Source organism: Haemorhous mexicanus, chromosome 1, assembly GCF_027477595.1.
Source record: "Haemorhous mexicanus isolate bHaeMex1 chromosome 1, bHaeMex1.pri, whole genome shotgun sequence".
NCBI classification, from domain to species: Eukaryota; Metazoa; Chordata; class Aves; order Passeriformes; family Fringillidae; genus Haemorhous; species Haemorhous mexicanus.
In genome coordinates this window covers 68,223-80,921 of record NC_082341.1, presented here as the reverse complement: position 1 = coordinate 80,921, position 12,699 = coordinate 68,223, and the positions used below count along the sequence as shown (strand labels likewise).

Sequence of the window (12,699 nt, the reverse complement as noted above, 5' to 3'; positions counted from 1 at the left end):
AGAGGATATGCACAGGGAAAAAATGTGAAGTATTCTAAACTCATTCTAGAAATTACAATAGTATTGTAAATCACTCTCTGGGCACCAACAACCTTCCTTTTTGAAGAAAAAGAAGAAACAATGCAATGGGGTTGAAGTGGACATAAAGTAGAGATGCTGGTAAAAGTCAAATCTTACCTGGAGCTCGGAAGTGGAGCTTAGAAGTGGAGACACAGCAGCTGACATGCCTGGAATCAGAGGTAAAAAGAATAACCTCTGTGAGATTTCCATTTCTGCAAAGAAGCGAGACATCTTCCACGCTTCCACACACATTAAAAACACAAGCAGACTGCAAAGCATAGCTCTCCAATATTCTTCTAGTACATCAGATTATCTCTGGCATCCTCCTTTTTGACCGTCATCATGATTTTCTAGAAACCAATCTCTTATAGGGGGTGAATTGCCCATGCTGCAGTGAGTTTCTGTTGCCTCTCACCCTAATCTCAGGCACCTCCAAGGGGAGGCTGGCCCTGTCTGTGCTTCACCAGTCCACATGGCCATCACACTCTCCCAGGCAATCTCCTTTTCCCTTTTCTTCTCCAGGCTGGAGAAGCTCTTGCAGCTTCTCCTGGCAGGTCTGTGCTCCAGCCCCCAGCGTCCGCTGCAGGCCTTGCTCCAGGGTGTCACATCTTTGTGGTCCTGAGCCCACCAGTCCAGATCCAGTTTCACCAGCGTGGAGTAGCAAGCAAGCCCTCTTTCCTGGGCTTGATGGCAAAACCTGTGCTAATGCAGCCCCTTTGCAGCTGACCTTTGCTATGGCTGCCTCACCCCTCAGACTCCTTCTGCACTTGTTGTCTGTCCCTCAGGGCCCCCAGGTCCTCTCCTGCCAACCTGTTTTCTACCCCACCGATGCCCACCTGTCCCCCTGCCCGGTGTGATTCCATCCCAGGAGCAGAGCTTTTCCAGTGCTGAACTTCACCGTGCAGAAGTGCTATCCTGTTTGTGCAGCCTGCCAGGGTCCCTCTGACTGCCCTGGGCTCGGGACTCTGGGAAGCCTGAGGGCAGGACTCAGACGGGAGCAGTGGAGCCAGAGACAACGTGGAGCCTTCTCTGTGGCTTTCGATGGGGCAGCAGAACCAGACCCAGACCTGGGTTTTTCTTTAGCTTTCCTTCTGCTGCTCATCTTCTTCTTGGCAACCACAGCATCAGAGATTCTCAGAATGCTTGCAGTTGGAAGGGACTTCTGGAAATCATCTGGTCAAATGCCCTCTCCTGCTCAAGCAGAGCCACCTGTAGCAGGTTGGCCACAGCCATGTCCAGATGGCTTTGGAGTGTCTCCAACTTGGGAGACTCTGGGCTGGGGGAAAGGCAGATGGGCTTTGAGTGTCTTACTGCAATTTGTGCTATTGCTTGGTCAGCCTTACACTAAAAACGTGTTTCCTGGTGATCAGAAGGAGCCTCCTGTGTCTCAGTTTGCACCAACTGCCTCTTGTCCTGCCACTGGGTACCACTGAAAAGATCCTGGATCTTACCTTCTTTAAACCCTCTCTTCAAGTTTTGTTAAGTTCCCTCCCCACCAGCCTTCTGTTTTCCAGGCTGAATAGTCCCAGACCTCTCAGCCTTTCCTCAGCTATGAGGTGCTTTAATGCCTTAATCATCTTCACAAATCTTTGAAAAATTCTCTCCAGTAGCTCCCTATATCTCTTGCACTGGGGAGCCCAGCACTGAGCACAGTACTAGAGATGTGTCCTCATCGGTCTTGAGACTAGAGAAAGATCACCTTCCTCCACCTGCTTGCAACACTGCTAATGCAATTCCATCCCTGGAAGTTCTTCTGCTCCCCCAAGCCAGTCAAGCTCAATTAGATCCTGAGCAAATTTTTTTTGCTACCTACTGCAGATGCACACCACCCACACATTTGACAGGTAGGGTTGAGAAGTCAGCATTTTTATGTTGCAAGTGACAGTGACTGAAGTCTGATTTACCAACTACTGCACTGAAGACTGTTTTCTTGTTAAGAAACTTTAGTCTAACAATAAAGTAAATGTTAAGTCTAAAAGTTGGCAAGCTAAAGATAAATTAAGGACAGGACAAGCCAAAGAATGATACTGGTATTTACTGTATCAAGTCTCAGGAGGATGTTAGAAATTAAATGTGATGGTCTGGGCAAAAGCTCCAGCTCAAAAGTCTTTGAAATCTGACTGACAAAAGATGAGAGAGTATACGAGAATAGGAAAATATGTAAAGATATCCTGTTCTTACACATTTTTCACAGCATCTGCAACAGGCTTTATTGAAGAGTGAGTTTGAGAAATTAATTCTGATTCATTATGGCAGTTCTCATGATCTTGTGTTATACTCTCCATAGTGTTGACCCCAACGATCAGAAGAAGACGGCTTGTTATGACATAGATGTAGAAGTTGAAGACCCATTAAAGGGCCAGATGAGTAGTTTCCTTCTCTCAACAGCTAACCAACAGGAGATAACAGCATTGGATAACAAGGTATTAGCTCAAGAGTAAAGTATCCCATGGTACATGTACTCATTGTGTAGCTTCACATGTGTTTGGTGTCATGTGTCAAACAGTAATGTTGTGAGCTGAGGGCTCGTTAAGGGCATGTGCTTTCAAGGGATGAATAAGCCAAATGCAGTGGGAATACATCAGCGTGAATGGCATTCCCAGTTAGGATTTGATCCAAGGCCTAACATGGTTGTGGAGATGATAAGAGTTTCACAGGTAGTGTACCAAGTCCCCTGATGCTTGAGAACCACCTGAACTGTATGATTAACTTTTTATTGAGAGGTCATGATATCTTGTTAAATCGCTGAGCCAAAGCTAGGAGAATCTTATGCTCAGGTGTGAGTTCATAACTGCAGAATGGCTCTCTGGATTAGGTGGAAATATGAAACGTGCATGGCAGGAAAATCACTTGGACCACTTTGGCAGTTCTAAGTGTCAGTGGAGGAGGATCATGTGCACTTCAAATAATAATATCTGTCTTAAGGCAGTGGTGGGTTTTGCAAGCTGTTTTAGGGATTTGTGTCCTAGGGGCTGTTAGCAAGTTCTAGCATGTATCAATGGCTGATTTGGATCCGTAAGGGATAAACAAAAATGCCTTTTCAGAGCAAGGCCCAGGTTCTCTTTGTTTACTGCTAATACAAACAAATGTGTTAAACTCTGGTCTTCATGCAGTTTTAAAGGGTGTCTGGGCACCAGCAGTGCAATGGATTCTGGTAACTGTTGCAGTGTCTTTGCTGTCATGGCTCTTGAGGATGATGGTCCTTTTCAGCTGCTCAGTCAGTTGGTTCCCAGCCTGTATAAGCTTGCAAGCAGCATGCATAGGGTTTTTCTGTTTCCAGTCCCACTCAGCTTTTCCCCTGTCTGTGTCACCTCTTTTTTTGAATATTTGCTACAGCCCAGGGCAAGCTGTGATCAGTGAAGTTACTGAAGTCACTGCTGGGTGAATGGGCACGGGCTGCTCCTGTGTCCCTCTGTGCACAGCCTTGCTGTGCTGTCATGGAATCTCCTCCTGGGAATTCGGCACATGCCAGTGGAGTTCACTCTGCACAACTACAGCATTTTCCCAAAGAAGGAATGATTTTAAGTTGACAGCAGCTCTCTTCTCTTAACATACCGCGTAGTAGCTACACTAGTGGCCTTGATGGCATAACCAGATCAAGGGATGATTATTTTCTCCCATGTGCTTGGTCACCTTAGCTGTTTTTGCAAAAGAGATGAATACATGAAACTAAACAAGATAGGTTTATTATTTCAGACTAGAATGTTAGAGGAACAGGGAAGCAAAAGTTTGCTTTTGTGTGTGTCTGTGTGCAAATGGTTCATGAGATGTCAGCCCGTTCGTACTTGATCATTATCCATTATAGGACCTTGACTCCTCTTCAGTCTTCATTCTTCCCCACTAGTTAATATTTCTGCCATAATATTTCTAAAGATGTGATTAATTTTCTATAAACCTTCCATACTCATGATTTCTCATTGTTCACGCTCTTCTTTTTGCCATTGTGACCTTTACAGGCTTTCTCTTAAGAAAAATCTAGAAGCCATGGCTATTCATTTGACATGGACTTGATCAAGAAACTGCTAGAGTTTTTAAGGATTACAGTAGGATATTGAAGATGTGATCATGATGGTAACCAGGGGAATAACTGCTTTCTTGCACTGGGCACTGCTTAACTGCATATTTATGTAGCAAAGATCCCAGTCTTGGCAGACAGAGTGATTCTACACAGGAAATTATGACGTTGTGCAGTGACATGGCTTAGTTCTGCATGCCATGCAGGAGTTCAGTGCAGGAAGTGAAGGAGAATCCTATACATACTTGTATTGCAGAAGTACAAGTGAAAACAAAATTTAGTGGCAGGATTGCAGTTAAGTTGCTGCTTTTTGAATTGAAAAATCCCTAGGAAGGTCTACACAAGTCTGTGGTTTAGAATTGCCACCTTTGTACATTACCAGGGGTACAAAGACAGTAACGGAACTGACATGATGGTCACTGGAGCATGGGAGAAATTAAAGAATATCCGCTTTGGTTTTTTTTCTGTCAGATTCATGAGACAATTGAATCCATAAATCAGCTAAAAATACAACGTGATTTTATGCTGAGTTTCTCCAAGGATCCCAAAGGATACATCCAAGACCTTCTCCGGTCCCAAAGCAGGGATCTTAAGGTGAGATAAGATTTGAAAAAGAATGAATAGTGGAACTAGAATGGAAGAATTTTATCTAGATGTACGTAGAGTGTGTAGCCAAACATCTAGGATGAATGATTGGGAGTACTGCAATTCCAGAGTAGATAGGAAAGATAGTTTAGGAAAGGAAAGACTAGGTTGGAGGAAAGATAGTTTAGGTTGTATTCCAGTTCCAGTGGAACAGTGGTGTTTCATGGGAGTAGTAGGTTGATTTGTGGCCAGACAGTAAGTTTGAAATGCAGGGCTTTGTTGATATATTCTGTAAATTCAAAGCTGTGTAAAACTCAGCAGGAGTGTCGTATAGTATGAGAACATAATTTGGGTGTTGGTTCATAATTTAATCTTATCAGCTGTCCTTGAGCTTATCTTTGAGATATGCAAGAAATCAAATGTAAAGTTCAGTTTTTTGCCAGCAAAAATTAATAGTTTATTTCTCATAGTTTCACATTTTCTGTCTTTAACTGACATGCCTCAAAAGCAGTTGTATTATTGAATCCATGAAATTATTTTAATAAAAGCATTGTGTCTTTCTTATATAAATGCCTACTGTTAACTGAATAGTCTTCCCAAAATCTACTCCTAAGATTATGGTTATTACTATTTGTATTGTATTCAACGGGGACAGGCATCTGAAAGCATGTTTAAGTAAAGCTGACCTCTACTTGAGGGACCTAAAAACAAAGGTGTTGTGGAGCTTCTCTACCTAGATACATGGAATATTTGTTCAGTTTTCCCTGACTGAGAACTAGTCCCATAAGAGCCTTTTCTGTTAAGGTTCTGCTGGCATCAGAGTTGTGATTCCACAACATTGCTTTGCAAAGTATATCAATAACTATATTTACATGTGATTCTGTGATGCTGGAGACAAAATCATCAAATTCTATTTTTTGTAGAATGGTTCCAACCCTCTGCTGCCCTATCCCTGGAGGGAGATTGGACAGGGCTTGGGGCGCCTGATCTAGTGGAAGGTGTCGCTGCCCATAGCAGGGGGGTGGAATGAGATGAGCTTAAAGGTCCCTTCCAACACAAACCATTTGATTGTTCTATGATCCTGTTTTGGCAGTAAGCATACATTGTCCATTTGCTTTGGGCTTTGAGAACGGTTCTGACCATTCTTATGTGTAATGTAGACAAATTTTCACTCTGGGTAAATCTGAAAGTTTCTCTATGTGCTGGAAGAGCTATGGTGATAAATGGGTTTATTTTTGCCACAGGTGATGACTGATGTGGTTGGAAACCCGGAGGAAGAGCGCAGAGCTGAATTTTATCATGAGCCATGGTCTCAAGAAGCTGTGAGCAGATATTTCTACTGCAAGGTATGAAAGAAATATCCGCACTGCTGACTTACAAACGCGTCTCTTGCCACTGAGCAGTTTAATCTGCTAAACTGTACAGTTGTGTCTTTTTCTTTCAGATCCAGCAGCGCCGACAGGAATTGGAACAATCTTTGGGAGTGCGTAACACATAAGTACTGCTCACAGGATTCCATTGGCATCATGACCACCAAACCAGTGGACTTCTCAGTGTTACTTAGCTCACTGTTACACATGGACCTGCTTCCTGACTGGATGAGAACGTGCCGTCAACACACCAGTCAGAACACCAGCTTTAGAGTGACCCTTGAAAATCTAGCCCAGGACGGGTGTCTCAAACCATTCCAAGCCAGAGACAGCACCATACAAGTGTCAGTGTGAAAGAAGACTAAAGGTTCACTCATCAACGCACATTGTTAAGTTTTAGTGGAAAGTTAGACACTACACAGCAAATTCTTATGGGCTATGCTTAGAATCATGGGTGGCACCAATGGTGGAGGTTGAGATAGGTGTTCTAGGAGACCACAGATTTAGAGAAAAAAATGCAGTTCTTACCCTGTGTTACCCAAGAGTCTCAAACAGTAACTTATCTGGAATTAGACAAGATAGTCTTTCTTATAGCTGTGGGATGCTTTATATTCCTGAATAGAGTTTTTATTTCAGCCAGACCAATGCAAGAAGCTATCTCACCATCTGAAAGAAAACTAGGAGCATTTGCATCCTGGAACGCAGAGCCTGTCTGGAAGAAAGACATATAGTCAGGCCATCTTTTCTGCAGATGCAAATAATTTCTCTTCCCCCTGTCCCAGCAGTGAAAGGTAGATTGAATCACATATCACTAGGTGGGTATGATCTGTACACTGTACTGAGAGAAAGAGATTACTTCCTGGGATAAGAGCTTCTTATGCATCCTTAATATCAGTGGTGTTAGCAACAAAGGAGGCGTTCTGAGAAAACTAAAATAGCATAATGGTGCTTTGCTGATGCCTGCCTTTAACACAGCAGATATTAACAATAAGTATGTATGTAAAATACCAGATTATTTAAATGTTTCTCTGTGTGCCTGTAGGGTTCATCACTGAAAAGAACTTCCTAATTCTTGGTGTAGAATCCAAGAAGCTTAACTTAATGTCACATGGTAGTTTTTTCTTTACTTCAGGATGTTAACAGAGTCCCTGGATTGGTCTCACATTTTGATCATAGGTGAACTGCCTCTTACTATGAATTATTTAGCTCTCCCATACATGATACCTGCTGGTTATTTTGGATGCTGTTGAGTTATAAAGCATATCAGCCTTAAATAGCACAGAGAACATATCCCTTGGAAATCATCTTCTTTGTAAATGTATGACAAATTCAGATAATGGGAATTTATAGAACAATTACTTGGAAGCAGGGACATCTTCCTTAAATTCTTCCCCTCCTCATTTTTTGTAGTGCACAGATGAGCTGTAATAAAGGCCCAATATAATTCCTAGTCCAAAAAGCAGCTGCCAAAGTATAACTGTCCATTTGATATGGCACTCAAAATCCTCTTCTAGGTTACTCCTTTTCACCTCCATTCTTACACTTCCTTGGAAAGAGAATCAAATTCACATGTGATAGGGAAGGAAGGCAGCTCTTCTGAATAAATGCATTTTTTCTCTAGTGTTGTGTTTTCTGCTGTCTTTGCCAATTTCTCTCAGTTTAACTTAAAAGTTTCTTCTCTTCAGTCACAGAAGAGATAGTCTTCTCTTTACCCCCTTTATTTGGTTTCACATTAATAGTGTCATAGCTTTTAGTCCATCCATTGTGTTCAGAGATGTCTTGGAAAATTTACTTTTGATTGAATTTATGTGATGCAGTACTCTCCCACAAAACCTGTTGGTGTGAGAAGAAGTACCTCATTGAGGCCTTTTACTGGGAATGGCTCGATTTGGCATTTTTCCCTCTTGTGCTAACACTTATTTTCACAGTAAAATGTGAAATCCTGCAGTCTTAAACTGGTTATACTGAGGGACTGTGAGGCTGACACAGTGATGGACTTGAAACATTACTTAATTTGGGACTCTACTAATTGGACTACAAGCAAGCATTACAAGGAGAAAACAGTGGGAATCATCTGCTACTGTGCTTCCATATTTGTTATGCTGCTGTGTCCGTTGTGTGCATGCTGCTCAGTGTATAAAACTCTTGTCTGTATGTGGCAAACAGAGCAGCTACAATCGGGGTATGCTCAGTCCGCAGGAATAAGAAATGCAGAGGAAAATACGCAAGGATATGAGAAGGGCACGGGACTGAGATAGATGCCTGCAGAGCAGATTGTCTGCCAGGGAATTCTGGGGTTTGAGAGCCTTCCCACTGAAATGGAAGATACTTGAGAGCAGTACCAGCCATTTGCCACAGCTGACAACATGCTGGAATCCAGCCTGGTTTTAGAGCCTCTGTAGAATTGATTGGATGGATCTGGTTCCAAGTCTCTTTCAGAGCAAATTAACAAAACTAATGTGGTGTTGTTGCCAGTGTTCACAACTGCATCACTGAAAGCTGAAGCTCTGTCAAGCAGCAGCACTACATGAAATGGGTGTGTGCATGAATCAGCCACTGAAGATGGCACTGGAGATTGCAGTCCGGAATCTACATTCTTATATTTCACTGTCTTTAAAAAAAGACTGGTTACTACCAGTGAGTCTTAGGACTAGCTGTCAAGTGTCTTTCCTTTGGTTAAACTGGAGTTTGAGATTCTGATGCCTTTTTCCTGTGTTCAGGCACTGTTCGGATCTTTTACTGAATCAAAGAGAAAAAAATTTGTCCTTTGTTCCACAGGTGCAATTAAGAGCTTGCTTGTTTGTGAAAGAAAAAAAAACTTTATTTGAAGATAAATAATGGAGCAATACTGGAAGCAACTAGACCAAGTGTTGCTTGAGCATTGAAAATGAAAGGTAGTGGCCCTGAAGAGGCAGGTAATTGTGGCAGACTGTGAATGAGGAACTTATGTTAAGTTCAGGATGGTTGTCTTTTTGTGTGTATAAAAGGTGACAAGGAGACGTTTTGGGGTCTTCAGTTGCCACCGTACAATACAAATCTATGCACACTGCGAAAAACCATTCTGTGCATAGAAGTAGTTCATGTATACATGATAATATAGATTGTTAGAAAATATAGCATCAAACTAGGAAAGGGTTCAATGGAATTCTGGAGTACCAGTAGGAGGGAAATGTATCTTGGAGCAGAAGTGTTGATGTGGCAGGTTAGAAAGAGGTTTTTTTCGTCTTGTGGGTTTGTTGGCCATGAGGCGGGAATCAGATCAAATGCTTCTTAGAGACTGAAGGGGAAGCAAATGTTCAGTTGTGGAATAAAGAGAAGAATACAACAGTGGGAAAGGAAATTAAAACATGGAGCAGAGTACCACTGAAGCACCAGAAAGACACAGCACAAGATAACATGCGAAATACTCTTGGAAATAGCATAGCCTATGTGAGTCTGCATTCTGTGTGTGTGCGGACACACAGAACTCGCGGGGGAGACAGTCTCAGTTGGTGTGTAGCCTGGGAAGTGGGGGACAAGGACCGAACCAAATAACTTTGAGACACACTGTCAAAGTGTTTTCACTGTCACCAGCAGGGATTCAGTTGTTCGACACAGCAGGGTTGGTAGCTGTAGTGCAGACATCGTCTCGGTTGGCAAGTTTTTTTTACACCACATTGTTTAGAACTTACCCTGTGGAAGCCAGGTGAAAATATTAGTATATAAATCAATATTGGTGTATATCCTAGGGCTCCTAATACTGCCAAAATGCTAATCAGGTATTTGGGGGTTGTTGGTCTGGTTTTGTGTGGAGAACTCTTTTAAGGCAATGGAAAGAGATAAGGAGGGAAAGAAGGCTCTTTTTTTCCTAAAGAAAGCAGTCTCCTTTCTGTAACTGCTCTGTTGTTTAATAGGATGTATCTGTTCTGCCAGATCCTGTGCTATAACCATCTTTTCCCAACTCACTGAAGAGAAGAACTCCATCTAAAAAAGGCAACAGTGGGTTTGTGAGAGTGAGCAAATACGTGTATAAAGAATAGGGGGAAGGGAGAGAGAGACTCCCTCTACTCTGTAGCCACCATATCCATTGTATGATGCCGAGTAATTCTAATTTGTAGAAGAGCTTTTAACAATAAATACTTTGTTTCTTTGTATCTCATGCACTAAGCTTATGTGTAGTAATGAAGACTGGTACCTTGGTTTCTTTCTGCTCCTGCTAATGATCTCCAGTGTTTGGATTTCTCTTCACTTGTGAATGCACACAAAGACATGCAAACATTGTGAATTCCTTTTTTCTCTGGATTCCACCTTCAGCCATTTCCATAATCAATAAGTGAGAAATCCTTTCCATTGGAGAGATCTGGTTCCTCTCCTGGACAGCCTAGAGCTAAAGCTTGGATGCTGAGGGGTGGTGTAGGAACTACAGAGTCACCATCTCCACTGTGGTAGCAAACAGGTTGATACCACTTTTGTAGCACTTCTCCCTAGGTTCTGCTTAAATAAAAAAATCAAATTGAGTTTTTTCTACTATGTATAATATGTCATTGTAGTTCCAGATTGGGCCAGGAGCTTCTGAAGAGGAGACCCCTGCCCCCTGTCCATTGTCAGTTTGGCAGGGAATGTTTTGTTCCAGAGTGGCTGGATGGAGCACAGGGGATAGTTGTGGTTTCCAGCTTTGGAGTTTGATTGCAAAAGTCACTGAAAAAAAGAGTGACAATGAGGTTTGTCAAACTGGTGCTTTCAGACCTCACTTGACATCTTTGCTATGTGTTGGAGGTTGTTGTGTATTCGCACTACAGGGAATCAATGTCCCCTTCCAAATTCAGCCCAGAAGGTCCCAAGGGCTCTTACCAGGAATATTTCTTTGCTTTCTTTCATTTGTGATAACATAATCTCCAAACTACCAGGAGAAATTCCTTAATTTCTCCTGGAGAAAATGGCATGGCCCAGGATTGTGTTTGGAGGGGAGAGTGCAGTGTGTCCTGACAAGCTGTGTCTGCCTGTGCTCTTATTACAGGAAAAAAAAAAAGAACGCACTACACCAAGCCTTTTTCAGTTCTTTGACCTAGAAAGACCTCTTCCTGGCACGCAGGGAGCAGATGTTTTTTCCTCACATGCTTGGACTGGACTGGGACCACTCCACAGCTGAGGAATAGTTTCATTTTTCCAGAAGAAAGTGTGAAAATCATGGACTTCCATGTAAGATTGGTTGGAGAGGAATTTGGAAGAAGTCTTGCAACTTGTTTATGATTTATTCTGGTCTGGCATTTGCTCCCTCAATGCTCTCAATGTCCTAAACCTCCGTGCTTCCCGTGTGAGGGCTGAGAGGGGCCTGGCGCTCGGCGCCGCAGTGACGCTGACCCCCGGGAGCAGCTCGGGAGCGCCGGGCGCGGGTCCCGGCTGCGGCAGGGGCGGGCGAGGGTCGCGGTGGCAATGGAGGAGAGTGGGAGTTGCTGTGGCTGCAGCGAGGTTGAAGATGAGCAGAGAACAGCGGGTCCCGGGCAAAGCCCCTGCGGGAGCGGCCTCGGAGCGGAGCCGCTGGGAGCGGGCGGCGGGGGCTGCGCGGGGCGAAGGCTGTCCCAGCACGGAGCCGGGGAGGAGCTGCGGGGCCGGGGCTGCCCGGCACAGCCTTTCCTGGGAAACAAACCCTGCAGCTTCCCCGCCCTGGCCCCGTGGCGAGGGGGGAGCAGCACCTGAGCAGCTGGAGCGGAGGCTTCTCACATTTAAATGAACAAGGAAAGCAGGGAGAGAGGTTGTATAAAAGCACTGTGGGTGCTCGGGCAGGTGAGACATGACTCAGGGGAGGGAGTCACCTTCCTGCGCTCCTGAAGTTCCACTTGCCTCTTTCAGGAGCAGTCGTGAGAAGTTTCCCGTTTGGAGCTGGGCTGCAAAAGGAAAGAACTTGAAACTGCTTCTTCTGATAAATCCCTAAGTATGGGGGGCGGGGGGGGGGGGGCATATGAAGTTCACTGCCGTAAGCAGCCAGTAACTTCCACGGACATTTTAACTATTAAAAATGGTGACTTGTATTTCCTCTGGGCACAAATGACTTGACTCTCCCATGCAGAATCCACTGAGGCTGTGAATTGCAATCCAGAGCATTTTCAGTCTTCTGGTGCTCGGGGCTGTGGGGTGTGTTGTGCAGAAAACATCCCAGGCTGTCTGCCCCGGGTCTGCATGTGCATTTCCACAGTTCCTCAGAGTGGGAAAAGGCCAAGGGGCTGGTGGGAAGGGCTTCCTCCCAGGTCTGAGCATCCTCAGGGCACCTCAAGTTTTGTTTTAAAATGTTAGTTTTCTTTTGTTTCCCAGCCCAGGGCTAAGCTGGAGAAAAGGTGGAGAGAGTAGCAAGTGGGACTCCCATGTTTAGATCCATCCTTAGATTCCAGGTGCTCCCGGTGGGTCTGTGCTGCCTAAGGGAAGGAGATGTTGGGAGTACCTGTTTGTTCTCCTGCTGAGCTTGGAGGAGAACCTGAGCAGGAAATTGCAGAGAAGCTGCACTTGTGTAGTGACTGGAGGAGAGGCATCTTGCTCCACGTGCCATGGTGGTTTCCCCTCTGGGTCCTGGTTTCCCTCTGTGTCTCTGTATCCCTCTGTCCTTGCCCTGTGTTAGGCACTCTGTCTTTTATTCTGTCCTTCTCCATGCCTCACTTGTGTTTCTTTTTATTCTCTGTGACGCTCCCCGTGCTGTTG

The 12,699-nt window shown here is 44.2% G+C and overlaps 1 protein-coding gene across 8 annotated transcripts in view; it reads left to right on the top strand.

Moving 5' to 3' along the window:
- SMARCD3 (SWI/SNF related, matrix associated, actin dependent regulator of chromatin, subfamily d, member 3) overlaps positions 1–10,168 on the top strand; it is a 77,945-nt gene extending 67,777 nt beyond the window's left edge. For all 8 annotated transcript variants that reach the window (XM_059865330.1, XM_059865241.1, XM_059865158.1 and 5 more), the window contains 4 exons: positions 2,348–2,483; positions 4,547–4,669; positions 5,905–6,006; positions 6,105–10,168. In XM_059865330.1, the coding sequence (XP_059721313.1) occupies positions 2,348–2,483; positions 4,547–4,669; positions 5,905–6,006; positions 6,105–6,158 (415 nt within the window). In that variant the 3' untranslated portion in view covers positions 6,159–10,168. The remainder of the gene's footprint in view (positions 1–2,347; positions 2,484–4,546; positions 4,670–5,904; positions 6,007–6,104) is intronic.
- Positions 10,169–12,699: the final 2,531 nt, after the last annotated feature.